The 15,916-nt window shown below is 51.4% G+C and overlaps 1 protein-coding gene across 2 annotated transcripts in view; it reads left to right on the top strand.

The window, feature by feature from the left end:
* Positions 1-15,916, top strand: part of LOC102248306 (integrin alpha-9) — a 107,214-nt gene that overhangs the window by 56,645 nt on the left and 34,653 nt on the right. For both annotated transcript variants that reach the window (XM_014530331.1, XM_014530330.1), the window contains exon 14: positions 3,567-3,727. In XM_014530331.1, coding sequence (XP_014385817.1) covers positions 3,567-3,727 — 161 coding nt within the window. The remainder of the gene's footprint in view (positions 1-3,566; positions 3,728-15,916) is intronic.

The raw sequence follows: 15,916 nt of genomic DNA, 5'->3' as shown, positions 1-15,916 counted from the left end.
AGACACACGTGGGGTGGGTGCCGTTGAAAACTACCAGCCACGCTCAGGGCTTCAGCATGGGCTGCACTTCTTCCTGCCACCCTGGCTGCTCCGAGACCTCCTCGCTCAGGCTGGGTTTCCATCGTTACGTCTCCTGGGGGCCGCTTCCTTCTAGGAGAGAGAGTTTGATATGGAGGGAACTTCTGTTTGTGTAATTTAAAACGTCAAAGTAAATTTTAAATCGAGGAGAAGCACTAAGTAGGCGATCCTTAAAGATGAAAAGCTTCCAGAATGATCGCGCTCGGGGAATTGGAGGATTGGGTCTGTCTGCGACTGTGTGCTGTAGCATTTGAGAAGAGTCTGGCCGGTGAACGTGCCGCCATCCCCCCGTGCCGCCTCGAGCAGGCGAGGCTGTGTCCTCGGCTCAGCCTCTAAGCTGCTTCTCCCGTCCCTTGAGTCGCAAGAGGGATGGATGGCGTCCGCGATTCTGCAGTGAGATGGGGCTCTGCGGACTAAAGTTGGTCTTTGTCAAGTGCCCAGCACAGTGCTTGGCACGTGTTGAAAGCTGAGCTCATTCCCTTTTCCTGACTTGCCCCGTTTAAATTCGGATCCTCCCAGAAGCAGAGCCTGGAGTCAGGGACTCGGGGGCACGTCGCTGATGCAGGAGGGTGACCCCAGGAAGCACCAGTAGGAAAGGGGGACAATGAGACAGGAAGGGAAGGCGGCGGCGCCAGTCAGGGTTCTCCGGAGAAACAGAACACGAGGATGTGTGGCTCTGGAAGTGGAATGCCTTCTTTTTCGGGGGAACTTTAGTTTTCTTTTGCTTTAGGTCTTCAGCTGATTAGGTGAGGCCCACCCATATTATGGAGGGTAATCTGCTTTATTCACTTTGTACTGATTTAAATGTTAATCTCTTCTAAAAAAACAAAACACCTTTGCGGTGGCGTCCCGATTGGTCTTTGACCAAGTATCTGGGTACGTGGCCCAGTCGAGTGGGACACACAAGCCATCATCACAGCTGCCACACAGAAGGTGTGTGGCTGAGCATGTCACCACCGTGGGCTGGAGGTGAATTCTGCGGGGGACCCTGGGAGGGAGGGTGGAGCGCCCCTTAGAGTACCCCTCCCAAGGGACGAGGGAGCTGGGTCATGCCTTCCTGAGGGCTGCTCTGGGCACTGGAGCCCTGGGGTGCCCCTGGCCTGTCCTGCACCTGGGCAGAGCCTCCAGAAAGCCCTTGGGAAAAGGGGTGCAGGTGCTGGCAGGGGCAAGGCAGGCTGGACAGCAGAGAAGCGGGAAAAGCCAAGAGGATGTGGGTGGGGCCCTGCTATGATCTGCTCTGTTTTCCTACGTTCATTTCCGCCCAGGTTTTCTCCGAGCTCAGCCAGCTCGCTGCCAGCAAGATGGGTCAAACCTGTGTTCTCTGCTTGGTCACCCTTCCCGAGGGAGGGTCACCACAGCACTGTCACCTGGGAGGAAGGCCAGGGAGGGGGCTGCCCAGAGGCCCCGGTTGGCAGCTGCCACCACCACAGTGGTGGTTTGCCAAGGCCTCCGGCTCCTCTTCCATCGACGACACCCACCTCTAGCTCCGATCTTGCTAAACAGAACTAGGACGCTCACTTCACTTACACTGGTCCTTTCTTACTGTGTGGCTGTTGCTCAGAGCAGTGGTGACCAGTAAAAAGGAAATTGGCCGGAGTTCAGTTCTAGATCCTTGCGCTTGTTTGGCTGCGCACTCAAAAATGCAAGGTGTGTTTTTTGTCAGCCATATAAGAAATGCACCAAGGACCCGGGTAGGAGTAGCCCGCATGGCAGACTAGGGAGGTCTAGATCCCGCCCTGAGGTGCATGGCTCTCTGGCCTGGAGCAAGTCTTGTTCGCTTTTGAGGCCTCAACTCCTCATCTGAAAAATGAGGGTTTGGACTAGGTGGTCCCTAGGATTGCCCTGAACGCTTGACGTCCTACGCATGCACCCCATTTTCCGCTGTTGTCGGCAAGGGAGTCGGGGTGTCGCTCTTGCACAGGCTCCTGGGTGTTCTCTGCTGAAGTACTTTCCCACAGGCATTCTTTTCCTCTTAATAGCGTCTCCCGGGATGATCTAGGTCCCAGGTCGCTCCTGGGGACCAGACTTGCCGTGGACATCAGCTGTTTGCTGCAAGAAACAAGTTGGGGCAGACTGGCCCTCGCTGCCCAGGAATCCGCCAGCTTGGCCTGGCAGGACGCCTGAGATGGCAGAGGCCCAGGGAAGCCATTAAATGCATCAAAAACATGCCCGGTGGCGGCTGCAGAGTGCCAGCCCAGGTCACTCTCTCTCTCCTGCTCCATGCCTTCCCTGGTGGCTGAGCCCTGTGATGGGATTCAAAGCTGGAGCCATCCGGGTGCCTGGCCTCCCAAACATCAGTGCGTGAGGATGCCAGAGCCCAGCTTCCAAGAGGCTGGGGGGTGGGGCCGGGGCAGGGGCTGGGTCGTCTGCCTTCCCATTGCTCAGCAGTCTCATATGGTCGCTTACGGACAGAAAGTTCCTTTTCTCTCACTTTACAAATGTCATATCCCACAAAGCAGCTAAAAATGAAGTGGTACAAAGGGGCTGACCTCTGTAACGGGGTTCTTTGGTACAGATGAGCAGGAAATAGGCCTGTTGATACTAATGCCGTATTTACCTACTAAAACACATTGTCCTATATTTTCTAACAGATTGAAATAACAGAGGCGGAACCTTTTGGGTTCATCCAATGTGCATTCTTTATTGTGACCTTTTTTTTTTTTTAAAGTCCCAGATTGTGTCATAGCAGGCTCTGCCAGCTGGCATTACACACAGAGGGGTAAGTGATGAGTTTTGCTCTGCAGGAGGGCATCTCATACATGCCCCACGGTGGTCATGGTTTTGTTAAAATGGTAGGCACTCGACAGTGTGTGATTACCACATGTGGCTGCCTGGGAAGAAAGCTTCAGACTGTGTGTGAGTTTCCGTGAGTGTCAGTTCTGTGAGGACAGGGGGATTGGTCTGTGTGGTTCACCAATGTGTCCCCTGCACCCGCACAGTGCCTGGCACACGGACTGTACCCAGTGGTGCACAACCCAGTGGACGGAGTGATTATAGAGCACAACCTCACGTCTGCGATGTGAGTCGGAAATGAGTGGCTAATTCCTCCCTTGTGTTGGGCATAGATCCCATTGCTTTGTAGAAGTCACTCCTACAGGCAGCCTGATCTTTTGAGCAGCTCCTAGTGCTATTCTGTGGGTTCGACGGGGTGTCCGCTTGGCAGGACGCTGATCGCGTTGAGCACAGCGGATTGTTGACGCGGGTCTTGGTGGCTCAGTTGATAGTTCATGAGGTTTAAATCGGGGGGGGAGCCACGGAGTGTGATGCACAGAGGCTCAGCAGGAAGGCCGGGGCCCCTGGTCGTCTCTGGATTCTGCCAGCACCTGGCTGTATGCTTCTCGCCGAGGAGGTGTAGGCCCAGGCAACAGGCCCCTGTGCAGCGGAGGGTTAGGTGTCTGAGATGCCCTCGTGATCCTGTGAGGAGGAGTGGAGCTGGCTGGACCCTGTGTGTCTGTCCTCCCTGACATTGCGACCTTATGTCTCGGCAGGCCTGAATTACGTTCTGACGGCGGATGTGGCGAAAAAGGAAAAGAGCCAGCTGCCCCGGGTCTACTTTGTGCTTCTGGGAGAGACCGTGGGCCAGGTCTCGGAGAAGCTGCATCTGGCGCACATGGAGGAGACGTGTCATCACTACGTGGCGCATGTGAAGGTCAGTCCTGCTTTGCATCCTCCGACTTTGAGGTCTGCACATGTGCACGTGGGGCTCTGGGAGCTGCGTTCGTTGTGCATTGCGTGTGCTCTGACGTCCAGCATCTTCACGAGCAGAACATTCCTTTCTTCTTGTTTTAAAGTTTGAGTCTGCATTGCGTGTGCTCTGACGTCCAGCATCTTCACGAGCAGGGGAACATTCCTTTCTTCTTGTTTTAAAGTTTGAGTCTGACAGCCCTTTATTTATATTATCGTGCTGGTCTCGGTCCCCGAGGGGCGTTCTGGTGGGTGGGCCAGGAGAGCAGTCACCCTCTCGGTCTTTGACTTGTTCTTTTGGGAGGTTTCTCTTCCTCTCCCCTCGAGGAGGCTCAGTAATCTTCTCAGAGGAGAGTCACAGAAGCACATGCTTCTGGGTCTGCAGTGATGCTGGATCGCACCGCACCTGATGCCCGCTCAGTGGTCCACTACGTGTTAGCTCAGAGTCATGGGTGAGGCGTTTTAAAACTGGTTGGACTAGATTTTTCTCCCTTGGACTAGGTTTTTCTCCTCGGATTACTTTCTGTTTATTTTAGGAGTGCATTCTTTTTGGCTTCTTTCCCCTCTCACTCTAAATAAATGCTCAAATGCTTTTCTCCTCTTGAAATTGTTTGTTAAATACACTTTGCTGCTAATTCAGGAGGCCAGCCTTTGATTAGCTACAGAGTGGGCCCTGCGTAGGCAGGCGATGGCAGGGTGGGAATCTTGATTGTGCCCAGTGCTGAGGAATGACCAGCCACTGACCCATAGGCAGAGAGCACAGGAGGTGGGAGGACCCCTGTGACCCAGGCCACATGGGAGATGAAATGAATGTGGGCTCTGTGTCTCAGTTTCTGCAACTCTAAAATGGGCACAGTAGCCCTAGCTGGTTTGGCTCAGTGGACAGAGCATCAGCCTGCAGACTAAAGGGTCCTGGAATGCTCAAATGCTTTTCTCCTCTTGAAATTGTTTGTTAAATACACTTTGCTGCTAATTCAGGAGGCCAGCCTTTGATTAGCTACAGAGTGGGCCCTGCGTAGGCAGGCGATGGCAGGGTGGGTATCTTGGCTGTGCCCAGTGCTGAGGAATGACCAGCCACTGACCCACAGGCAGAGAGCACAGGAGGTGGGAGGACCCCTGTGATCCAGGCCACATGGGAGGTGAAATGAATGTGGGCTTTGGAGTCTCACAGACCCAGTTGGTGTCCAGTCAGATGAATACATTGACTTCTCTGTGTCTCAGTTTCTGCAACTCTAAAATGGGCACAGTAGCCCTAGCTGGTTTGGCTCAGTGGACAGAGCATCAGCCTGCAGACTAAAGGGTCCTGGGTTCCATTCCGGTCAAAGGCACATTCCCCGGGTTGCGGGCTCAATCCCCAGTGGGGGGCATGCAGGAGGTAGCCGATCAATGATTTCTCATCATTGATGTTTCTCTCTCTCCTTCTCCCTTCCTCTATGATATCAATAAAAATATATTTAAATAAGTAAATAAAATGGGCACAGTAATACTTACCTTGAAAGGTGGTTGTAAGAATTAAACATTACATGATGAATATACTTACAGAACCTTGCATTGAGCCTGAACACAGCAGATGCTAAGTAAGCATTCTTATCATTTGGTTTGGGCTATATGTAATCGCCAATATTCTAACAGTCTTAACTTACAAAAATGGCAATTTCATGTAGTTTAACCTAATATTATGAGCCAGTGACTTTCTGACGATCGCAAAAATAGTCCACAGATTAGGGATGAAGTGTCATTCTATTATTGCCCTAAGTGCCAGAGCGGGAGAATAACAGCTGCTTCTAGATGTTTCTGGGTTGTATATAGAGAAATGGGGCACACATCCATGGCACTTGGCTGGGCCCAGAGCCCATGAGTCCATGCCCCTGAGAGGCCTTTCATTGGGGCTGGGTTACGTCTCCTGCCAGGACTCGTGCTGGGACCTGCCCAGACCCACTGCCCTAAGGACCGGGTGAAAGCCATTTATAAAACAGTTCATCCCGCCCTTAAAAGCCCTCAGGATGGATGACCCAGCAGCTGAAGGTAAGCGTTATCATTTGGTTGGGCAAATGCAATAATAGAATGACACTTCACCCTTAATCTGTGGACTATTTTTGCTGTTGTCAGAAAGCCACTGGCTCATAATATTAGGTTACACTACATGAAGTTGCCATTTTTGTAAGTCAAGAAGACTGTTAGAATATTGGCAATTACATATAGCTCAATCAAATGATAATAAAGCTTAGCACCTGCTGCGTTCAGGCTCCATGCAAGGTCCTTTAAGTGTACTCATCATGTAATGTTTCATTCTTGCAACCGCCTTTCAAGGTAAGTAAACGTGCCCATTTTAGAGACGCTGAAACTGAGACACAGAGCGGTCAATGTATTCATCTGATTGGACACCAAGTGGCTCTGTGAGACTCCAAAGCCCACATTCATTTCACTTACCACATGGTCTGGGTCTCAGGGGTCCTTCCACCTCCTGTGCTCTCTGCCTCTGCCTGTGGGTCAGTGGCTGGTCATTCCTCGGCACTGGGCACTCCCAGAGCACACCCTTGCCTTTCACCCCCTGGATCCGTCCCCTCCCCCAAGGCATGTTACCTATACCCTTCTCTCTCCTAAGCTCTAAGGGCCCTTTCTTTTGCCTCTGTAACTTGTTTGCTGAGCCCATTTCTTCCCCCGCTCACTCCTACCTCCGTGACTTTCTAAATAAGTTTTCTCTTATAAAAATAAACAAATAAAACAGTTCATGCTCCTGTTAAGCCAACCAGCCACCTACCCCTCTAGGTATTACTTTACTTTGGCTTGGTGGTTCGAGGCTGCTCAGCACAGGCTCACATTCTAACATGGCCTGGTCTTAGGTACTTGTGCTTGGTCTCTCTGTACTTCCTGGAGGCGGGGCATCTTCCTGGAGGTGGGGCATCTTTCTGGAGGCGGGACATCTTCCTGGAGGCGGGGCATCTTCCCTGGGACTTCCTCCTGCTGGGTTTCCCTCCCATGCTGTCCTTCAGGGCTCTGGGGCTTCTTGCTTTGCCTGAGAGATAGGGTCGCACAGAGCTTACAAGGCCTTTGCAGAGTGCCCTCGGGGAACAGCGACCCTGAGATGCAGGCCAGAGGCAGCCTCCCAGGGTTCCCTGAGGAAGAGCAGGGCGGCCAGAGGCCTTCCTCCTGCCACTCCCTGACATCCAGGGCAGCCAGATTTAGCAAATAAGACTATAGGGTTTCTGGTTAAAGCTGCGTTTCAGATAAACAACAAATAATTTTTTTAGTATAAGTATATCCCAAATAGTGCATGTGATACACCTCTTAAAATTTATTTGTTGAAATAGTTACGAGGATGCCAAGTACAACACAGGCAATCAAGTCACTACTAATATCGTAACGACTGTGTAGAGTACAAGGTGGGTACTGGCAATACCAGGGGGAACACTTTGCAAAGTATAGGATTGTCTCTAACCATACCCTTGGAACTCATACAAAACAATACTGAATGTAAACTGTAATTGAGAAATAAAATGAAAGAAAGCTAAATTTTAATAAAATGTATCTGTTGTTTATCTGAATTCAGATTTAACTGGGCGTCCTGTTGGAAGGCGCACCCTATCCATCGCCTCCCACTCCACACGTGACACTTCTCCGTTCAGTGCAAACGTGGCTGAGGAGGGGAGAGAGTGAGAGGTGGTCCTAGAGCGTGGAGGCTGAGGCTAGGGCTCAGGAGTGCAGAGCTGGCGTAGACCTTCCTGTGATTGTCTGGGTCACAGTAGGGAACAGCAGTGAACTTGGACCTGGCGAAATGCGGATATAGTTTATTGCTTGACCATTTTTTCATGCAGGGAGATGGGGGTGGGTGGCTACATCAGAAAGGCATGAGCCCCGAGGCGTTGATGGTTCGAGGCAGCATCCTTGTTAAGCAGCACTCAAGGTGTCTGATAACTTATCGCCACAAGGAGAGGTGTGTGTGTGAGTGTGTGTGTGTGTGTGTGTGTGTGTGTGTGTTTCTACTAGTATTGTCTGGGTCCTAGCAGAGGACCCTGGTCATGGCCAAGTAAGCCAGTGAGGGTGAGCGCTAATGAGCTGGCTGGCTGTCTGCGGTGTGGCCCAGCTGGCCTGGCCTGTCGTTCCTCCAGATGTGGGGAAACAGCTGTGGAGGCCAGGGCACTTGTGGGGCCGAGACAGGCAGCAAGGCTGGGGGGAGGATCACCGCCTGGCGGCCTCCGGGAGCGAGGACTGGGAGCTGGTTGTCACAGCCCGAGAGCTCGGCGCAGCCTTCGCCTCAAGTGGAGGCTGTCAGAGGGTTTAATAGACAGTGGAGGAAGATAAATAAAAGCGCGCTGGCTTATCGCACACCATATGGCCGGCAGACAGTGAGGCAGGCCGGGCCGGCGGGCGTGTTTTGTTTAGGCTATCTTTAGGTTCTTTTTTCTTTTTTTCTTTAAGCCTGTTCCAATCTTTTTTTCCCCCTTCCTCCTTTCCCTGGTTTTATTCCTTATATGGTGATAAGGATCTCCATCCTAGAGGACTGCCTGGGCTGACACCTGCCTCCTGGCTCCAGCTTGGCCTGTGTTTTGTTCTGTTTGTGCCCCTGGTGGGGCCTCCAGGACATACAGGATTTTGAGATGAGCCCCCTCCTCCTGTGGCTGCCAGTTCCATTCTCAGGGCTTCCCTGTGGTCATCAGCGCCGAGGCCCGTCCAGTTGCTTCCTGGGCCTCTCTGCCTCACAGCCCACATGCCTCACTTTTCCTCCTCTCCTCCCCCCAAATCAGCCCCGTTTGGGGGACAGGCCCCTTCCGGTGAGGGGGCTGGAAACCTTTGTGAATCCCCATGGTCAACAGGCCACACACCACCCGTCAGCCTCAAGGCTTTCTCCACCACATGGCCTCAGTGTACCTTCCCAGCCTCTCTGAATCACATGCGCCCTGGGCTCTGGTCCAGGTGAACTGACCCTTTCCTCCTGGGACGTGCCCCGTGCTTCCTGCCTTGGTTCTGGGGCTCGCCCCAGCGTCTCTGGCTCTTCAGTTGTCAGAGACCCAGTGTTTTTGTTTTTGATAGGTTTGTATTGATTTCAGAGAGAGGAAGAGAGGGAGAGAGATAGAAACATCAATGAGAGAGAAACATCCATCAGCTGCCCCCTGCACGCCCCCTACTGGGGATCGAGCCTGCATCCCTGGCATGTGCCCCGCTGGGAATGGAACCATGACCTCCTGCTGCATGGGACAATGCTCCACCAACTGAGCCACAACCGTCATATTTTTTTCTTTAAATCAGCTGACTTCCAGCCCCAAATAAAGTAATTTAAAACAGAAACGCTGTACCCCCCTTTAAGCAGAAAACCAATTATCGCATGCCAAAATAGAAAGTAACTGTAAAAATAAATACGTCGAAGACACAACAACGTCATTGAATTCTAACTGGATTTCATTCTTTGCCAAGTGTCTGAAGAAGCAGCCTGCTTTCGTGTTAGGAGGGGAGGTTATGGTGTGCTCGGGGAGCACGGAGCGCACACTGGCACCGCTCTGGAACTTTCTCCCTGGTGCAGTCCGAGGACTCCAGGGGAATCACTTTCAAACACGGCAGCCCTTTTGTAGAGCAGTGCCCATGGGCCGTGGAAACCACGCCCTGAGCCCCGTTTGGGAAGCCCTACGTCCTGGCACGCTCGGCTGCGGTTGGCTGTGCCGCACCCTCCTGCCTGCGGAAGGTCCGTCTATTCTTCAAGGCTCAGTCAGTCCACAGGTCTTCCGCCAGCCACTGTCCTTGGTGATGCCACTGTAACCGGACAGTCAGTGGTCCGTGCTGCTTGTCACTACTTGAGCCAATTAAGCAGAGACAGGGTTGAATTATATGAGCGTTTATTCCCATCCTGCCCTCAGTGTGGGAGAGCAGCAGGTCATCCACAAAAGTCTGCTCTGCACCCCACCATAAGCCAGCTGCTTATATTGGGTAGAAGGACAGAGATTACTTGGGGGAGTAGGCAAAGGGTAGGCCAAATGGGTAGTTAACAGGTCTGGAGATTTGCACAGGCCTGTGGTTGTGCAAGGGCTGGGGGCCTCCAAAGGGCTTAGTGATATGCAAGGGCTGGGGGTCTTCAAAGGGCTGGCGGCTCTGGTTTCTGCAACAAGGTTGTTAATCTTTCCATGGTCATAGGCAGCTCCCTGAGGGGGAGGACGAGCTGTATTTACAGGTGAGCTCCCAGGTCCCACCTGCAACTCCCAGCCAAGTTAGAATGTGCCTTCTTTTTTTTTAAAATATATTTTATTGATTTTTTACAGAGAGAAAGAGAAGGGGATAGAGAGTTAGAAACATGGATGAGAGAGAAACATCCATCAGCCGCCTCCTGCACAACCACTACTGGGGATGTGCCCGCAACCAAGGTACATGCCCTTGACCGGAATCGAACCTGGGACCTTTCAGTCCGCAGGCCGACGCTCTATCCACTGAGCCAAACCGGTTACGGCAGAATGTGCCTTCTTTAATCAGAACAAAACAATCCTGGTTAACAGAGCAGGATTAATATTACTTACAATGATAGCTAGTCCCCAATATTCTGTTTCTGCCCCTATCACCCGTCCGCTTCCTGTCTTCTCAGAGCTGCCCGACTCCTGCTTTGAGAACGAAAGATAAGCACAAAATAAATGCTTGTCAAGCTGAAACTGGTCGACAGGACTAATTGGGTCAGCTGGAGTGAGGGGTCACAGGCAGCATCCGATCAGGGCGGGGCCTGCTCAGGTCTCTGCGGGCCTACAGCTGGGAAGCGATGGCATGAGATGACGGAGCAGAGAGTTTTGGATGCATGGCCGACGCTGAAGAGTACATACGAGTGTCTTGTCCTTACCGCACCGTTCTCTGGTCCTTAGGCATTGACCTGGGGGCTAGCTGTGCTCCATCCCGGAGTCCTGCACGACCCCCCGAGAAAGCCAGCCCTTTGTGAGGTCAGGCGCTTAGGTCTCACGGGCCAACTGGGGCCTCCTCAGGAGCCAGGAAACCAGGGGGACAGTGCTGAGTCTATACAGGGACCAGCCCAGGCCAGGCCCAGGGCGGGGTCAGTTGCATCATTCCCAACTGTGAGGATGAGCGACACCCCAGCTAGAGGCCTGCAGAAACCTTTGGTGAGCAAAACCACGCGCCAGCCACTGCGAAGGGAGCCGATAATAAGGACGAATGCGCAAAGGAAGAAAAGCCACTCCAGGGTCGACAAGGGGCTGGAAAAGCTCAGCGGCTCTCTGAGGAGCTGCCGATCTTCCCAAGGCTGTGCTTGTATGTGGTGGGAGGGACTTTCAAGGGAGCTTGAACCCGAAGTTGCTACAGCTGCTTTGTCACTTGTGGGGGCAGATGGCCCTCCTGGTGTGGCGAAGGGCAGGGCATCACACTGGCAACCGTGTCTTACGATGAGAACTTTTAAGACCTACTCTCTTAGCAGCTTTCAAATCTATAGCACGGTATTGTTAACTGTAGTCACCATGGTGTACATGGCACCCCCAGGACTGACTTTGTCACTGTACCTTTTGACCACTTTTATCCATCTTCCCGTCCCCTCCCTCTGGCAATCCTCAATTTGTTCTGCTTATGAGTTTGGTTTTGCTTTTTTTTTTTTTTAGATTTCACATATACGTGAGATCATAGAGTATCTTTCTTCGCCTGACTTATTTCACTTATCGTAAAGGCCGCTTTAATAATGGCATGTCTAACCACAGACTCATAAACCTTCTGAAAATTGAACAGTTGGCTCCTGCAAGCCAGCCACAGTGAGCTCCCCGCACCGTAACCATGGTATCTGTTGTGTTTGTTACTGAGTTGCTCGTATCACTCAAGTCATGCCTTACACACCAAGATGTTTTGATTAGCAGAGTCCTTTTCTTCTTGTTTCCTGTGGCTTTTTCAGTTGGCTAAGAATAGGAAAGTAAGCCTGTGGGGTCAGTTTCACCACCAGGCCGTAGCTTTACTATCTGCACGTTTGGTTCAGGGGCACTCTGTATTTTGACTGAAATTATTAGGTGGTTTAATAGTTTCCATTTAAAATAATGAAAAAGATTTTTTAAAAAAGTCGTTCAAGCCTGGCTGGTGTGGTTTGGTGATTGAGCGTCGAATTATGAACCGGGAGGTCACCATTCGATTCCCCATCAGGGCACATGCCCAGGTTGCAGGCTCGGTCCCCAGTAAGGGGCGTGCATGAGGCAACTGAGCAATGATTCTCTCTCATCATTTTTTTTTAAAAAGCATCATTTTATTAGCAAAATTCTGGAAGCTGGCCCAGCAATAATAAAACAGCTCCTATCATGGAACATCATTGATGTTTCCATCTCTCTCTCCCTTTCTGAAATCAGTAAAAATATATTTTAAAAAATAAAAATAAAAATTGATCAAGTTCACTATTCCTCATCCCTCATACATGTTGAGGTTCTGTTCAGCAACCCTCTACACTCCAAAGAGTAATGAAGAGCTGATTGTTGAGCTGCGTGGAGGAGGGGAGGGGCCTGGTGAAGGGAACTGTTTGAACCCCGGGAGTCTCCTCAACTCTTGAGACTTAAATGCCCAGTGCTGATCAGTGCAGGACGGACTGGCGGGGTACTGCCGGGCACCCCCCCCCCGCCCCCCACTTGGGTGGCCTCTAATTTTAAGAATGGGGAGTTTGCTGGTTGTAGTGAGTGGGATGGTAGAAGGGGTTCTCTCACTGGCAGCCAGGGATGCCCCCACAGGGAAGAGACCCCTCTTCTAAGTAGCTGTCTGCAGGTGGTTGGCCCTGTGTCATGAGAGTTGGAATAGTGGTGGGCAAAGGAAAAGAAACGATCCATGTGTGTCCTAGCAGTTTTGTGTGAAGAGAGTGATATAAAACTGCTTCTTTTTATAAAAGCACTAGAGGCCCGGTGCATGAAATTTGTGCATGGGTAGGGTCCCTAGGCCTGGCTGGCGATCAGGGTCTTCCTGCTGCCAGCCGGGGCCTTCCTTCTTTCCACGCTGCCCCCTGGTGATCAGCACACATCATAGCAAGCGGTCGAACTCCCGATCGGTCACACTCCCTAGGGGACAATTTGCATATTAGCCTTTTCTTATATAGGATTAGGGTCTGGCCAGTGTAGCTCAGTGGTTGAGCGTCGACCAGGAACCAAGAGGTCACCTGGTCAGGGCACATGCCTGGGTTGCGGGCTCAATCCCCTATGGGGAGGGTGTAGGAGGCAGCTGATCAGTGATGTTTCTCTCTCATCGATGTTTCCATCTCTCTATTCCTCTCCCTTCCTCTCACTCTAAAAATCAATAAAAACACATTTAAAAGTAAATAAAATAAATGCATCAGGGCAGTGCATATAACAAGAAAATCCGTAGTAACATAACAGTGATAACAGCTCTTTCACTGAACATTTAGTATGTGGTTTTCTGTGCACATTTAGTCATTCTAAGAACCTGATGACATTATTATTATACATAAAATGATATTTATTATAATTACATATACTTCTATAGAGTAAAATAAAACCCCATTGTAGAGTTGATGAATCTCAGACTGTGAGCCTTTACCGTACTCAAGGCCTCATGGCTGATCAGCAGCAAAGACTTGGGTTTGAATCCCATCTGGCAACTTAATAGTTCTGCCTCCTGGAACCGATTACATAATCTTAACACCACGCCCGCAAGAAAGGATGGTCACTGTCATTACCATTCACAAGTCGGTCTGAGGGCCTGAGGAAGGGAAGGCCCTGGCTCTGGGAGGTCTGTCTTCAAGCCAATTGGTCCTGGGTTTCCCATGTCAGTCCAAGAACTGGACGCCCAGCTGCTGCCTTGTGTGTCGTATCTGATGTGCCCTGTGGCTAGAGCAGTGTTTCTCAACCTTCCTAATGCCGCAACCCTTTAATACAGTTCCTCGTGTTGTGGTGACCCCCAATTTCATTGTTACAAATTGAACATAATGAAAGCATAGTGATTAATCACAAAAACAATATGTAATTATATATGTGTTTTCCGATGGTCTTAGGCGACCGCTGTGAAAGGGTCGTTCGACCCCCAAAGGGGTCGCGACCCACAGGTTGAGAACCGCTGGGCTAGAGGGACGCTCAGGTGTGGGTTTGTGAGCCCCGGGCCAGGGAGGGGCAGGGGGTGGAGTGTCTCTTTCCTCCTCTTGGATCTTTCCCTTGGTCTTTGGCCTCAACCATTTAAAAAAATAAATGTCATTTAATCCTCGCTTGAGGAACTCGGAGTCTGGTTCATGCATGCTGCCCACCAGCATGTGGGTGTACATGGCGGGTGCCAGGCTCTGCCGGGTGCAGGGAAAGGAAGACCAGGGCCCGCCTCTGAGAAGCTCAGGTTGTTTCACACCTGCATTTGGGGCCTGGCCAGTTTCCAGTTTGCCCCTCGCGCCTCCCGCTTCTCTATTTTCCGTTCGCTTCTACACACATCACTGATATAGTGGCCCATGTCCAGGCGTGCCTGGGACAGGCCTGGTTTACATGTGGGGACCCAGCAGAGCCATGAATAGTTACCCTTTCACTCTCAAAGCGTTCCCGTTTAGATGGCAGGTTACGTGTGCCACTGCATTTATTGAGCGCCTACTATGTGCCAGATACTGTGCTGATCCCTGGGGGAGATGGGGACACAGTAGGACACAGCCCCTGCGTCCAAGGAACGCTTGGCCTCTTGGCCTCCGTTCTGAAAGCCATGGCTTGGCCAGTCGGGCAGCCCCGTGCCGTCAGATTCCTTGCATTTGCTCTTGTTGCAAACCTTACCTCCCTCTCCAGTATGGCGGCCCGGCACCCTGATTCCTCACCCCACTTCCTCCTTTCACACACTCCCTGTTCCCTTCCTCTCCCTCCCCCCGTCCCCTCCCCCGTGGGCTCTGGGCCTTCTTCCCACCTGTGTTCCTTGGTGTCTGTCAGCTCGGGCCATCATAGCAAAGTACTGCACACACTGGTGGCTTAAATGACAGATTTAGTTCTCACAGTTCTGGAGGCTGTAAGGCCAAGGTCAAGGTGTCGGCAGGTTTAGTTTCTCCTGAGGCCTCTCCTTGGCTTGCAGATGGCTGCTTGCCCCTTGCGTCCTCCCGTGGTCTTCCCTGTGCGCTTGTCTGTGTCCTCATCTCCTGTTCTTATAAGGTCACCCCTCACATTGGATGGGGGCCCACCCTGATGAACCCATTTGACCTTCTTCCCACCTGTGTCCCTTGGTGTCTGTCAGCTTGGGCCATCATAGCAAAGTATTGCACACACTGGTGGCTTAAACGACAGATTTAGTTCTCACAGTTCTGGAGGCTGAAAGGCCAAGGTCAAGGTGTCGGCAGGTTTGATTTCTCCTGAGGCCTCTCCTTGGCCTGCAGATGGCTGCTTGCCCCTTGCGTCCTCCCGTGGTCTTCCCTGTGTGCTTGTCTGTGTCCTCATCTCCTGTTCTTACAAGGTCACCCCTCACATTGGATTGGGGCCCACCCTGATAAACCCATTTTAACTAAATTACCTCCTAATGACCCTGCCTTTACGTGCAGTTCCCTTCTGAGGTTCTGGGGTTTAGGACTTCCACAGAGGAATTTGGGGAGGACCAAGTCAGCCTTTCACACTCCGGGACTTGCTTTGTGTCTCTCCTATGGGATGATCAGCTCTTTTAGGGCAGACAGCTGACGACATTTGGTTCTGTCACCCCGGGCCATGCCTAATATGGAATAGGACCGCCGAAACGCTAGTCAAATGACTGATGAGGTTCCAGTGTCATTTCACCCTCACCGTCCATTTCGAAGGATGAGGAAAGTTACTGGACTGAACTTCAAAGGGGATTTTTGTTTCCTGAGGTAATGATCCAATGTTTCTGATCCTGGAAAGATGTTGGTGGATGAGACCATAGGAACACACACGCATGCACTCACACACGCACACAACATAACCATTTTTGGGGTCAGTTAAAAAACAAGGGATTGCTTTCTGGCTAATCTCTCTCTTTGGGTATAGATGTAATCCAGGGAAAAGGCAACGTCCAGATATTTACCCCATGGCATCAGTGTGGGGATAAAATGAGACCTGTTTAGAAAGTGCTAAGCTCAGCACACTGGGAAATATGCAAACTCGTACGCGAGAATCCTCCCTACGTCCACTGGGCTGGACTTTCCAGGCAGGCATCTCCCCACTCTTTTTAGCCCTTTGTGGTGTTGCTTATTATTTGTTTAAAACCCCAAACCCACCAGATGGTGATTGTGGAGTCGCATGGA

Source organism: Myotis brandtii, unplaced genomic scaffold, assembly GCF_000412655.1.
Source record: "Myotis brandtii unplaced genomic scaffold, ASM41265v1 scaffold731, whole genome shotgun sequence".
NCBI classification, from domain to species: Eukaryota; Metazoa; Chordata; class Mammalia; order Chiroptera; family Vespertilionidae; genus Myotis; species Myotis brandtii.
This window is presented reverse-complemented; position numbering and strand designations above follow the sequence as displayed.